Source organism: Diadema antillarum, unplaced genomic scaffold (assembly GCF_040938485.1).
Source record: "Diadema antillarum isolate AM-2024a unplaced genomic scaffold, OU_Dant_1.0 scf00000023, whole genome shotgun sequence".
Lineage (NCBI taxonomy): Eukaryota > Metazoa > Echinodermata > Echinoidea > Diadematoida > Diadematidae > Diadema > Diadema antillarum.
Window position 1 is genome coordinate 2,028,880 of NW_027270912.1, and position 14,259 is coordinate 2,043,138.

At 41.3% G+C, this 14,259-nt stretch overlaps 1 protein-coding gene across 1 annotated transcript; it reads right to left on the reverse strand.

Moving 5' to 3' along the window:
- Window positions 1-1,033: 1,033 nt before the first annotated feature.
- LOC139732246 (molybdenum cofactor biosynthesis protein 1-like) lies at window positions 1,034-9,655 on the reverse strand (the record flags this gene model as incomplete). Its single annotated transcript, XM_071643124.1, has 5 exons — window positions 1,034-1,623; window positions 2,934-2,981; window positions 7,399-7,519; window positions 8,222-8,332; window positions 9,503-9,655. Coding segments are annotated over 5 exons (1,023 nt in total), but the record flags the coding sequence as incomplete, so codon positions are not given.
- Window positions 9,656-14,259: the final 4,604 nt, after the last annotated feature.

The window sequence follows — 14,259 nt, forward strand, 5'->3', positions numbered from 1 at the left end:
ACGAAAGACTAGAATGTCCAAAAACAAAATGTTTCTCCTTTTTTGTGTGTGGCAGTGCATATGTCCCTTACAAAAATGGCTCAGAGTCTAATACTCTGCAGTAGATAAGTCATAACTGTTATCATACAAAGAATAACATGATACTCTCTTCAATGCATTATGCTGAGTACTGTTTTAATCAGAGTACTGGTAACTTTTCTTTTTATCTTTTGCTGCTTTATCACACTTTACCCCTAAAAACACAACAACAAATAAACTTATAAACAGTGGTGAGCTTTCACTGCTTTTACAATCAGCAAAACATTTTTCCTTGCCATTGTTGAATGAACTGCATCTTATGTCCTTTAGGCAAGCTCTACCACACATCAAAAGACTGACATATAAAAACAGAAATTACTACCCGAACCTGGGGGTGGGGTAATCATATTCAAGTGGCATTGACCAAGACATCACTCTCTCTGGTCTACTGACCCATGGCTGGCTGACCACTAGCACAACACATTCATTCCATAATTGTCTAAAGACAAATGCCAGAAATATCACAAAACTCAAACAAACAAGCAAACCAGAGACGTCATACATCTCTCTATTTTGGGCACATTGATTGGTTATGAATCATGTTCTGATATCATGCTCTGAAAAGAAAATATAACATTCTCATCTTTTGATAACCTTTCCCAGAAGTATTGGGGAAAATTGCATATAAAGCCAACCATTTCTGAATATTTATTCTAAATGATGGGTATATCAATATGCAGTTTATGATAGTTTGAAATCTGCATTTTGATATTGGAAAAACAGAAAAATGTTGGCACACACTGTATTCATTCCCCCTCCCTTCCACGGAATCATTTGCATCAGCAAATAAGCACCAAGGGTGATTAAGAAAGAAATGCCTGGGAGAAAGAAACACAGCATATGAAGTCAATTCCTGCAATAGTTTGTTAACCCTAACACAAACGCACTGCTTATTACTAGCATACTGAGAGAGTTAGTGGGCTGTATAAGATATTTGTCAGATATCAAAGCACATTCATGTGAATTTATCAGACGTCATGTTACTCGGTTCCTTTCCATCCCTGGCATTTCGATGGAAGTCTCCCCGTTGTCCTCCCGTCTTTGCCTCGAGGCGGACGCCATCGATCGTCATTTCGTGGGAGACCGCTTTGCACATGTCGTAGACCGTGAGCGCGGCGACCGACACCGCCGTCAGGGCTTCCATCTCCACCCCGGTCCGGCCCACTGACTTGGCCCGGGATGTGATGTGGACGCTGCTGGACTCTGCCTCAAGGCTCAGCTGGACGTCCACTTTCTGGATGGGAATGTTGTGGCAGAGGGGGATGAGGGTGCTGGTCTGCTTGGCTGCCATGATCCCCGCTAATTGAGCGACGCGAAGCACGTCCCCCTTGGCCATCTTGTTCTCCCGGACAAGTCGGAAGGCCTCATGTCCCAACCTTATCCTCCCCGACGCGACGGCCTCGCGCACCGTCACGTCCTTCCCGCTGACGTCCACCATCTCTGCCCGTCCCGAGTCGTCCACATGGGTCAGCCTCGCAGACGCTTGGCCAGGATCGGAGGTGGAGTCTCCGTCTTCGGTCTGGACTGAGTACTGGTACGCGTGCGCTGGCACAGTTTCCTTAACGCTAAATTTACTTGATTAAATTTGTATGATGTTACTCTTGGCACAATCTCCTTGGGAGACAAATCTAATGCGAACGAAAGAAAAGAGATAAACAAGAGATGACATTGGTAAGTTTTGCAAAGATACAACATGCTTCAAACTTCTTTATGCCACCCTAGCAAATACATGCCATTTCACTGTGAGAATAATCTGCTATACTGCCAGTGGCAAATTAGACACTAAAGATATTTCTTCCATTCTAAAATAAACTTGATATGGAAGGATGGACGGATGGTTAGGTGGATGCCATTAGGGACAGAGAGAGGGATGGATGCTGGTTCAAGGGATGGACAAACTGTTAATCTCTCTTAATGGCAGCACATGACAGGGGTATAATGAGATAGCTAGTCGAGATTCAAAGAAAAGCATATCCTCTCATTAAGACACGTCACTGATATGTCAAAGCCAGAATAACAATTGACATGAACAGGGCAAAATTTGTGCCACTTTTTTTCTTGATTGTGAGCTACAATTGAAGAACATTTTCCAGTTAAAAATGTCAAGTGCAATCAATGATACATAACATTGCCCATCTGTGACAATAGTACAGATGTATGGAGGCCAAATTTATGTCCCAGGTGCCAGAGAAAGATCATCACACTTAACTACATGAATATAGTTTTCTAGTAGGAGTTTTAATCAGCTATTTTACCGAGTAAAGGACAAAGTGAAAAAGAGCTCTAAAGTGGAAATGCTTTTTGTTTAAAACAACAACACAAATTCATCATTCTACACACTTGTTCAAATGAATGCAGAAAATGCATTGACAGTATCACTGGTATTTGGGAACAGCGAATGTCTATGATTGATTCATATTTCACATTATTGGCACTTGGGAAATGAAAACTAAGCTCATCAAAATTCTTCATCACCCAACAATCATTGCATAGCTTCACTTAATCTCAAAAGGAAATTTCAACTGATACATGCTGATGATGAAATCATTACAACGAAAGGTTACCTCACTAGAAGCTACACCACAACCATGTTAAATGTATCTAACATGCTGTTTAGAAAACGGAGACAAATCTTCAGTTAAGAGATGTAGTTAAAAAAAAAAGAACAATACAAAACATAAATTAAAAAGGTAATTTTCATCAACAATGAAATTATGAAGTATGGCATGGCAATGACACACACGAAACACAAAAAGTGACAAGCATATGAAGGGGAAAAAAAGCCAAGCGGCTGATAGAGGTCATTGTCCTGCCGTACCTATAGACTGAGGGGGATGAAGGAACGGGTCACCCACCAATGAGGATCATCGGCCTGTTCTGCATCCTCGCAATCTTGAACATACCTGGGAGGAGATGACGAAGAAAGACTAATTAGACTGATTTACTATATTATCCATGATGGAAATTCTTCGTACATTTGGACATAACAACAAATAAACATGTAATATATTACAAGTATACACAGAGACAGTCCAAAAACTGGAAGTGGGAACTGAATCTGAAACATATTGACATACAATATCACATACACCATCACAACATGATATATGTTGAACTGACATCACATTACTTTATTTCACGCATCACCGGCATAAAACTGGTCAATGATACGGGAGAAGAAGGACTTATTCCTTCCCACATCGTAACAATGATCATCATGATACGTTTTGACACAAATGTCACAATATGCAAGATAGAGACGCACATAAGGCACATGAGAATAGAATTCAATCTCTGCTGCATAGGGCATCAAAGTATATCGCGTATCACTGCGTTCAGACAATCCCCCGCTTCGCAGGGAATGTCCCGTTTGCCAGGACTTTCCCCGGCAATCCTCCCGGCAATCCTAACGTGTGAATGCTCGGTGGGACATTCTCTGCTTCCCTGGCGAGCTTGTCGAGTTTGGCAACAAAATTCTGGCAGGGGACTGACCTTGATCTCTCACGCAGCTGTTTTCCTCATAAGTGCGCATGCTCGAAATGTGGTGGTGAATCAGGCAATCATATAAATTTGCAATCGCGTGCCCAACAGCGCCACATACGGTGACCTACGTAACACACAGCTGAAACCACCAGCCATGATTTTGTCCCCCTTTCAGTGGGGAATTTCAATGCACGTGTGGACGGTCGACTGTAAAACTCTCCAAACTGCTCCAGCGAAGCGGGGTATCGTCTGAACATAGGGACAATAATAATTTCAATCCCCCAGTGCAGCAATTCACACCAATAATTTGGGTTTGTCTGTACAGAGATACAGCTATTATAAAATGCCTACAAATGTACCCCTCTGAAGGATATTCGTGAATATAGATCAAATTTTATGATTCTAATTTTCATTCTGTCCTTTGTTTATTTTTCTTTTCCACAGTATTTTTTTTCCCACTTACATGTACAGGACCCCGTTTACAGTGCGAGGCTTGGCCATGGCCGAGCCCAGCCCTGCTTCAGTGTAAACGCGCAAAAGGCCAAATGCGAGGCCAAAATTGGCCTCGCATTTGGCCTCGCTCTGGAGGTGGTCTCGGCCTCTTCTTGGTGTAAACGCAAACTGGGCCAAATGCGCGGCCAATTTTAGTCTGCCTTCCAGACCCTCTGCCCGTACTATTTCGCTATTCACGATATTAACCTCCTCAACATGGAAAACTAGTAGAGTTTAAGGTGGTTTTGTCCTGCAAAGGATTTTTCCTTCGGCAAAGGCCTTTGTCTGAACGGCAACTTCGTCGCCACGGAATCCAGTTGGCAAAGGGTCTGAAAACCAGGCTATACCAAATTGCGTTTGTTTACAAGCAGAGCACCACTACGACAAAATATTGAAAGGTTTGAATTAAAAGCGCGGCCGAGCCCAGCAGTGTAAACGGACAAAATTGCGAGGCTCGGCCGCGCAACTGAGGCCGGGCACGGCCGCGGCCGAACCCGGCCCTGCACTGTAAACGGGGTCTAAATTTTGATAAGAATAGGTTCCCAATAGTCTGCTGCCTTTTCCATACAGTTACCTGATAATACTGCATACTGGTACCTGAAAATATGTGAAATATGTAAATCTCAATGCCTGTATTCATATACTACAGAGGGTTAGGATAAATTCATGAATGCATGACATGATGCGGCAGCACGGTCCCAACGGCACATAACAATGAAAAAATGAGATAAACATCTAATTCATGGTTCTGTGCTGCCTTGAAAGGGAGCAGGGACGGCAAGATAAGCATTCGTATATCTATGAAGAAGCCATGTATAATTTGTGAGGGTTTTTTTTTTGTGTGTGTATTTTTTAAAAGATTGGGAACACGCATGATACAGTGTGATTTTTATCACAACATATCATCAGGGTCTCTCATCATGTATAATACATTAGCAGAGACATGGGGCACATCAGTTCACCATGAAAATGCCTCTCCTCTCATGGGGTAGTGTGTGGGCATTAACCCTTTATGAGCTAGGGACTTTGGGCAGTGTGTACAATGCTATAGGGTTTTCTGTGCCAACCAGCACTCAAAGCAAGGAGGTTCAAGAGAATGGAGTCACGGCTGTCGTATTTCCTTTGAAGTCACGTTCGATGCCGCCACTCGAAAGTATTTGAAGCATGTGGCAAAATGGATCTGCCGTGCAGATAGGAAGACAATTGACTCATTTCTCATTGCATAATCATCAGCCACTTTCTAACGAAAATATGTCTTTGTGATGGTACTTACTTTTCGCTATCCCTACTTATAAAAGATAGGTGGTATGTAATGGTAAAGACAAGGGGATGCGTGAATAGAAATTGCGCAAAAAATGATGAAATGAAAATGAAAATTACTCGACTGGCCGTGCCCGGCCAGTAATCTGATATATCTATTAATATAGAATTATACTCGAAGATTATTCCGTATCAGTTTTATTTGGAGGAATTAAGTGGAAAAGTGATAAAACCGGCTTTCCAGGAGTGTACAGTTTTAAACACTTTCACATGATACAGCTCTGATTTACACTTTTGCACACATTTCTTGAAAAAGATTGACCTTTGTTTAATGAGCTTTATCATTAAGTGAGATTTTGTTTCATTTAATAGATAAACAAGCAAAATATAGCCAACATTAAGTTAACGTTCAAAATGAACCTTCAGATTGCTCAGCAAGACGGCGGCATCAAACCCCGTCATCAAAGGCACAGATGCACCTGTGGAATTCTTTTGTACATCAATAGAAAAGTGACAACTGTTTGAATAATTACAGCTAGTTGGAAATCCATCTCTTAAACCTCCTTGCTCAAAGTGTTAAACGCAAATACTAAACAGTGCTTCATTGACCTCTACTGAAAACTGCAGTGAGTATGGATGGAAATTGTCATTCTATGTGAGAGGGTATCAGAAAGATAACAAGAGACCCGCGGGTCTAGCGCTCACCTGAGTATCGCAAGTTCACCTTTCACGCAGTCACTAATCTAAATTATTCACAGCTCTACCAAAATTTGACCAGGCATTCTCAAGTAGAAGATGAAAATGTACAATAAGGGCCCAAATTTTTTTAAGATTCCTTAATTTGGGGGGATTGGGACCCCCTGGGGCCCTCTGGGTGGGGCATGGTGCCCATTTTGATAAATTGAGATCCTGACCCCCTAGGGATGCTACCTGCCAAGTTTGACGAAAATCCATTATGAGGTTTTCAGGAAGAAGATGAAAATGTACAATTCAGGCCCCCATTTGGACCTTCCCAACCACCCCCCCCCCCCCTACCCCCAAAAGGGGCACCCCTGGATCTCCTATGAACAAACTTGAAACTACAGTCATTAATGTACTAACTCATAGTATTAACTTAGCTCTATCACTTCTGGTTCTAGAGAAGAAGATTTTTACAGATTCCTTAATTTTGGGGGGTTTGGGCCCCCTAGGGGCCCCCTGGGAGGGGCACGGTGCCCATTTTAACAAATTGAGTTCCTAAACCCCTAGGGATGCTACCTGCCAAGTTTGGTGAAAATGGGTCATGGGGTTCTCAAGAAGAAGATAAAAATGTACAATTTAGGCCCCATTAGGACCCCTCCTCACCCCCCTCCCCTGGGTCACAAGGGGGGCACCCCTGATTCTGCCATGAACAAACTTGAAACTACAGTCATCAATGTACTAACTCATAGTATCAACTTCGCTCTATCACTTCTGGTTCTAGAGAAGAAGATTTTTACAGATTCCTTAATTTTGGGGGGTTTGGGCCCCCTAGGGGCCCCCTGGGAGGGGCACGGTGCCCATTTTAACAAATTGAGTTCCTAACCCCCTAGGGATGCAACCTGCCAAGTTTGGTGAAAATGGGTCATGGGGTTCTCAAGAAGAAGATGAAAATGTACAATTTAGGCCCCATTAGAACCCCTCCCCTGGGTCCCAAGGGGGGCACCCCTGATTCTGCCATGAACAAACTTGAAACTACAGTCATCAATGTACTAACTCATAGTATTAACTTAGCTCTATTACTTCTGGTTCTAGAGAAGAAAATTTTCACAGATTCCTTAATTTTGGGGGGTTTGGGCCCCCCTGGGGGCCCCCTGGGTGGGGCATGGTGCCCATTTTAACAAAATTGAGTTCCTAACCCCCTAGGGATGCTACCTGCCAAGTTTGATGAAAATCGGTCTTGGGGTTTTCAAGAAGAAGATGAATATATGTAAAAAGTTTACGCACGACGGATGACGGACGACGGACGACGCATGACGGACGCCGGACGAAGGGCGATCGCTATAGCTCATTTGAGCCTTTGGCTCAGGTGAGCTAATAATGGAGGGAGGAGTCACATGACCTCACCTGCGTGTTGCTTCTTTTTCCTCCCTACTGCCGCCCCGACGATGTGGAGCAGTTCCTCGTCCGACTTGCCCTCCCTCATGGCGTCTCGCAGCGACACCTCAGAGCTGCCAAACAGACAAACCTGTATCCATAGCAACACACAAGAGCTTGCATCAGAAAGCGTTGCGCTGCGCACTGTGGAATTACAGTGCCACTCTTAGTTCAAATTGACGAAAGGGAGTACTCTCGGATAAATACAATGGGTGAAGCCTCAAGAAAATTTTTTAACTTTGTTACGTACAATTTTGTATTCACAATCAGATTTTATTTGCAATGCTTACTGTTCAATCCTTTAGATTTACTGTACATTTCAGCTTGAATATGGAGTAGCATATTCCTTTAAAAACTGCCTTGAGCATTCAATCAGAGTGGAAATTTGTGCTATAGAAATTGTATGTAATCAAAATGTCATTCTTTCAACACCACCATCTCATTACTCCAGTTTACTGCTTAGATGTCAAGACGTCAAAGAGATTTTAAATAGCATGTTAAGCCATATCCTGTACATTACAAGGGAATGGTGTCCTGTTTAAATGCCTTAAATAGTCCAGATTGTAAAACAGATAGTAAAAAGCATGTTAAAGCCTGCCCTGTACATCACAAGGAAAACAGGTCATAAATTGGTTGACTGATGGATTGACTGCTTGACAGGAAATCGTTCAAGTGATGTTATCTAAGCACATGAACTTGTCCACGGTTCTTTATGATATCTCGAACAAAACAAAGGAAGTGGATAAGAAAACAAATTAGTGTCATCTTTCGCTGGCTGGCTCACTGGACTCACCTTGAGGTTGCCGTCAGCTGTCAGCCGTAACCTGTTACACGACCCACAGAAAGGCTTCGACATGGACGCTATGATACCAACCTGGCCAGTGAAACCAGGTACCCTATATGCCTGCCAATATATACAGATAGATGATTGTGGGTAGTATTTTGATACATGGTATCTTTCAAACATGACATGGCACTCAAAAAAGGTGCTACTATGTTACTACCATATTCACAAGAATCAATCCCGTAGCCACCATGCACACACAACTCCAGAAGGACCTCTTCAGCCGGACTTTAACATGTAAAAAGTCCAGACATGACAAGGCTCACTTTCCTACAAAATATCAATTTATGCACCTTAGGTAGAAAGGATGCATTGAGGAGTGAGCACCTGCTACAGGAGAAAAGTGCGGTGCCAACATCAGAACTTCTCTGAACTTCTTACGGTATATGTCATGTGCTTCACGGTGTTGCCATTTTCACCAATTTCATTGAGTCAGGTGATTTAAACAACATTGATGACGAAGTATTCTCTACTTATTTCTAACACCATCGTGATGATTCCTAACCACAAATTCAACCACTTGCTAAAATAATACACTTGCAAAACATACACCAATCATTTTCAAATTCCACGAGAGAATAGACTTGTATCATTGAGAAAATGGAATATGATCAGAAAATAATCTTTACTATTAAGATTTGACCTCGGCTTCTCTCAAACAAGGTCTAATACCCAAACGCATTTTATCGAGTAAACATACATGTACGTACATGTGCGTGTGCATGTGTGTGTGAGTCCAAACAGAGAATACTGCAACAGAAGTGTTAACAATGGATATGAAAAGTATTGATATCTCAAGTTCCTGAGCAGGTGGGTACATGAGGCTAGGAACACTCATTTCCTCGCTTTTTCTCTAGCCCCTTTTCACCCCACCCCCAACCCCCCCCCCTCCCATAAAAAAGGAGCAAACATACATTCAGAATACCCATTAGACAACAATTGAAAGAGTACTGGGATTACATGGTGTGAATGAACACAGCCGTGTGTAAAGAATTAAGAGAAGACGCAGCATGTGTGTGTGGTTTTTTTTTTTCTTATTATTGAGCAACCTTTGGATTGATCTACTAGTGGTGAAAATGTGACACAAAGACAAATTCACACTTGACAACCTTTCCATGTAGATATATTATGTGTGTGCGTGTGTTTGCATATATGTTGCATGTTTATGCAGCTGTGTGTCTTTGCGTGTACTTGCACAGATGTTTGATGCCGCGCCAATCTACTACTCACCACTGACGTATCATTTGGCATGTTTTCTGCTGGACCAAAGTCAGGCCACCTCTCTTGTATCGTATGCACCATCTCTTCCTTGGTGAACAGCTTCTTGTCGTTCCATCGGTTGCCGTCGAATGGCATGTACTCTATGAAGCGAACATCGAGGGCCTGATTGGGGGTGGAGAGATGGGAAATGTTTTTCAAAGATTATGCGACTAAATACTGTAGGTAAAACTGTACTCCAATCACACACATACAATGTACACACACACTTATAACTTTCAAAGATTATGTGAGTGAATACTGTACGTAAAACTTTGCTCTAATCACACACACATACATACACACACACTTTCAACTTTCAAAGATTATGTGGATGAATACCATACATCGTAAAACTGTGCTCTAATCACACACACTTACAACTTTCAGACACACCGAACTTCAATTGGGAATGTATTCTACATTGTACCAGCACAAAAGTTTATAACCCAGATGGGCCTTCCGATTTTGCAGAATACAACCACTCTTTCAAGTTACTAGTATTTGATAACACCTGACAAGATGTCGAGAAAAAGTACAAGAGATTTTCGCTCTTATCTGAGCCTGCTCAAACTTTTCAATTTGAGCTAAAACTTTTCAAGCCCATGTATGTCATGATAGGACTTTTTGTTTCTTTTCAAAGACTGACTACATGATATCTGTCCAAATGTGAAGATGCATAGTGTAGTGTAGCTTACAAACATAGTTACATGTACGGTATATGCTTTCTTAGATACTATTCACCAACCACTCTATTCTCCTGGCCGGGTTATCAAAAATTGATAATTTTGCTGGGTTCCACTCAGGGAAAAAAGGTCAGCACGATCAACTATCCCATCCCTTGGAATACGTGCATGCCTTATTGTATTGATGTTAGGAAACTATGAGTCAATTTCAAGTGCCCCCGAGATAGCTGACGCAGCCATTTCACATACTATACATTTCGGAAAAAGAAGGGAGAAAAAAAGAAGCACTTCCCTTGTCTCCCAAGCCAATTCAACAACATTAACTCTGATCAAAAGTACTGACGGCCTCAATGCAAACTGGGGATATCTTCCATTCATCATCGAATCAGGGATTAATGATCGCAGAGACCTGGACGGACCATGCCCTTTGCAGACTGGAGTCTGCCCTCCAATTAATCCACCATTTGCAAGTCACCTTTGGCCTTTATAAAAAAAGTAGGAAGATTACAGAGAAGAACATTTACAAACAAAAACTAGAAATGTCGCTATGGCGACTGGTATGCCTCCGCCATAATGCATGATTCTCCTAATAGGTCTATAGTACATGTGGACAATGTGTGATTACATTTTCACAAAATTGGCAAAATATTAAAATGACATGTTTGTCACGAATGTATTGAATGTTTACCTTCCTTGACCTATGTTTATTGGATGAATAGGAGAGCATGTATTTGGGGATTTAAGAACTTTAACTTGACTTTGACCATTTCATAAGTTTATGCACTGAGTAATTTTCAAGGTATGGAGAAAAAGCGCAATTTCTGTATTGAACAGTAAATTGTTATCATTTTCATCTGGCCTTTGATTTATAAGAGAATCACTGTCAGGCAGAACATACATAAATTCAGCATGTTCTAAGTTTCAAGATAACTTGAGCCACTTCCGAGATATGGAGAAAGAATTAAGTTCAGCACTTTCACTTGATCTTTGACCTTTTGACCTTTGACCTTCTTGGCAAAAAAAAATCCCAGAGAATCTCTATTGGGTTATACATGCATACATCAAGTTAAAAAAAAAAGTCCTGCTGGCATTGCATAAACATAAGGAAAATAGTAAAATTTTGAAGTATTGCCCTTGACCTTTGACCCCTGACCTTTGACCCCATGAACCCTAAATTCCCTAAATAACCACTGCCAGTCAGTAGATGCATATATATACTATGTTCCATGAAGATACCTTGAACAATTTCCAAGATAGAGAGAAAAAAGTGAAAATTTAACATTTTATTTGACCTTTTGATGTTTGACCTTTTGACCTCATGACCCCAAACTTTCACCAGAGAATCTTAATTGGGTAGTACATGTATACACTAAGTTTCCAGAAAATATCTTCAGGCATTGCATAGATATGGGGGAAATAGTAAAATTTTAAGCATTTGACCTTGACCTTTTGACCTTTGACCTTGAGCATGTGCACCCAAAAGTTGATAGGCACAACTTCACCCCCTAATACACATACATGCCAAAGTTTCATTAGGATACCTCAAAAGGTTTTGGTAGTTACCCTGTCCACAAAATTCATTACGGAAGGACGGACGGACGGACGGACGGACGGAAAGACGGACGGACGGACGGACGGACGGACAACCCGAAAACATAATGCCTCCGGCACCACTTCGTGGCGGAGGCATAAAAAAGAAAGAGAGAAGAGGAAGAGACTGGTGAACCAGTGGCTGGTAAAGTGCTGTTTCCACAAAGTATGTCCAGCAGACTTTCCTGAGCTAGGTAATTATTTGTCTTGTGCATCTAGGCTGTGTTTGTGTTGGAGTCCCTGCGCATCATGGCTGTGTGGGTAACTCCAATCAGTGTGTGAAGAGTGTAGTGGCAGAGACCCCAATTTTGTCTGCTTCACAGTCAGGTCCACTGTACTTTTGTTCAAATGCAATGTCTCCAAATAACAGGGTCTACACACACCCATTGCATATCTAGGAAAAGTATACTGACTGTTTGCTTTGTCTGTTTGATTTCCACCTGAGAAGGTGGCTGGATAGCCCATATTCAGCTGCAATAGCTGGTCTTCCATGGGGTCCAGTTGGATGTATTTAAAGGCGGGACCACTTCAGTGGGTTAAACACACTGCTCTTTGCGATGAATAAATGAAGCGGGATCTTTTATGTGCACGAGATGTGACTCTCTCATACACGGGACCTCAATTTTATGTCCTATCTGAGGGACAGAGTATTTTGCCTCTTACTACAGGGGATGGTATGATTACACACAACATTGCTCAGTGGGACTCAGGATTTGAACCCGGGTCCTTTGGATTGTGAGGCAGACACACTTCTGACTGAGCGAACTCAACGCCCTTCTAATCTGCACATCATCCATAAATTACTGATTTTTTTTTTCTTGTTCTCTTTCCTGTTTTAATTTTTTGGGCCACACTTCCATGGATGGACTCACTTTGTTTTTCTTCCTATAGATGCTACAACAATACTTGTAACTACCAAAGCAACAGAAAATCTCCTTAAAGGACAAGTTCACCTTCATAAACATAAGGATTGAGAGAATGTAGCAATTTTAGTAGAACACATCATTGAAAGTTTGAGGAAAATCGGACAATCCGTTCAAAAGTTATGAATTTTTGAAGTTTTTGTGCAGTAACCGCTGGATGAGAAGACTACTGCAGTGTGTGAAAAACTTAGATGTCACATGCCTACAACAATATAAGGAAAATATAAAGAGAATTTCACAAAATTTCATCTTATGAAAAAAGTACACATTCCCCCGACTCGTTACCGACAAATGTTATGGGTAATATTATTCCCCCTGCCTTTAGAAAGAGGCAAGTCAAGTGCTCTTTTATTATGCGAAAAAAGTGAAAATATGTTGAATTTTCTTTATATTTTCTTTATACTGTTGTACGCATATGACTCACAAGCTGTAGTAGTCTCCTCATCCAGCGGTTCCAACACAAAAATTTAAAAAATTCATAACTTTTGCATCGATTGTCCAATTTTCCTCAAACTTTCACGGATGTGTTCTACTAATATTGTTGCATTCTCTCAATCCTTATGTTTATGAAGGTGAACTTGTCCTTTAAAGTTGATTGGTTGATACCCTACTCCTGCTATGTGATGGCTTTTTATGGTGCAGTTTTCATAAAATCCAAAATGTCATCCATTGCAGCAAGCTACTGACTTTCAAAGTAGCTAACCTCACTATGTTCAACTTCAAGTATCAATCTGTCCTCTGTTTTTTTTTTCCTAGAGAGAAATTCAATCATCTTTAACTTTCCACAACATTCTGGGATACCACAAACAAGAATCCAATCATTTCTTAAGTGAATACGATGTTAATCCTAGCTTTATGTGAAAAAAAGACATCAAAGCCATACTATGTATGGCAAAAAAAAAAAAACACTAAAAAAACCCACAACCCAAACCTGTGCATGTTACAAACAAATTCTATTCACTGTAAATTCAAAGGGGGCATTTCTTGTGTGATTTCAGAGAGGTGTGTGATGGAGGGTATACACAATGCTTGCTATGTTGACACCAAAGGAACTATGTTTATCCCTTCTCATGGCATCAAAATGGTCCCTATCTGACGTGATTCAGCAGATATTTCAAACTGTGTTTAGGCCAATGAAGTGGAAAAAAACTGTGGTAAGATTTTCATTCACAGCTATGCCCTTTGCCTGGAATTTAAGTACTCACAAAGCCAATTGTGAAGTGTGGCAGTAAAATTTGGCCTTTATCATGTACATCTCTGGGTTCTGCAAGATCATGAAATGAATACAGATTCACAGGATGCGTGAACTAGTACTACATTAAAACACTCATCAATGGAATCAGACTAAACAAAATGCTACTTATACTGCACACATTACGATTTGCCAACATTTGAGAGGGTGTGTTTGCTGATAAGTCTTTGATTACGTTTGTGTTCTGACGGGGACAAAGTCCAGGGTTGTAATGTGCTACATATCGGTAATCCCCCACGGTTACTATGCATGGTCAGGCAGGCACTCGGCCCTTTAATG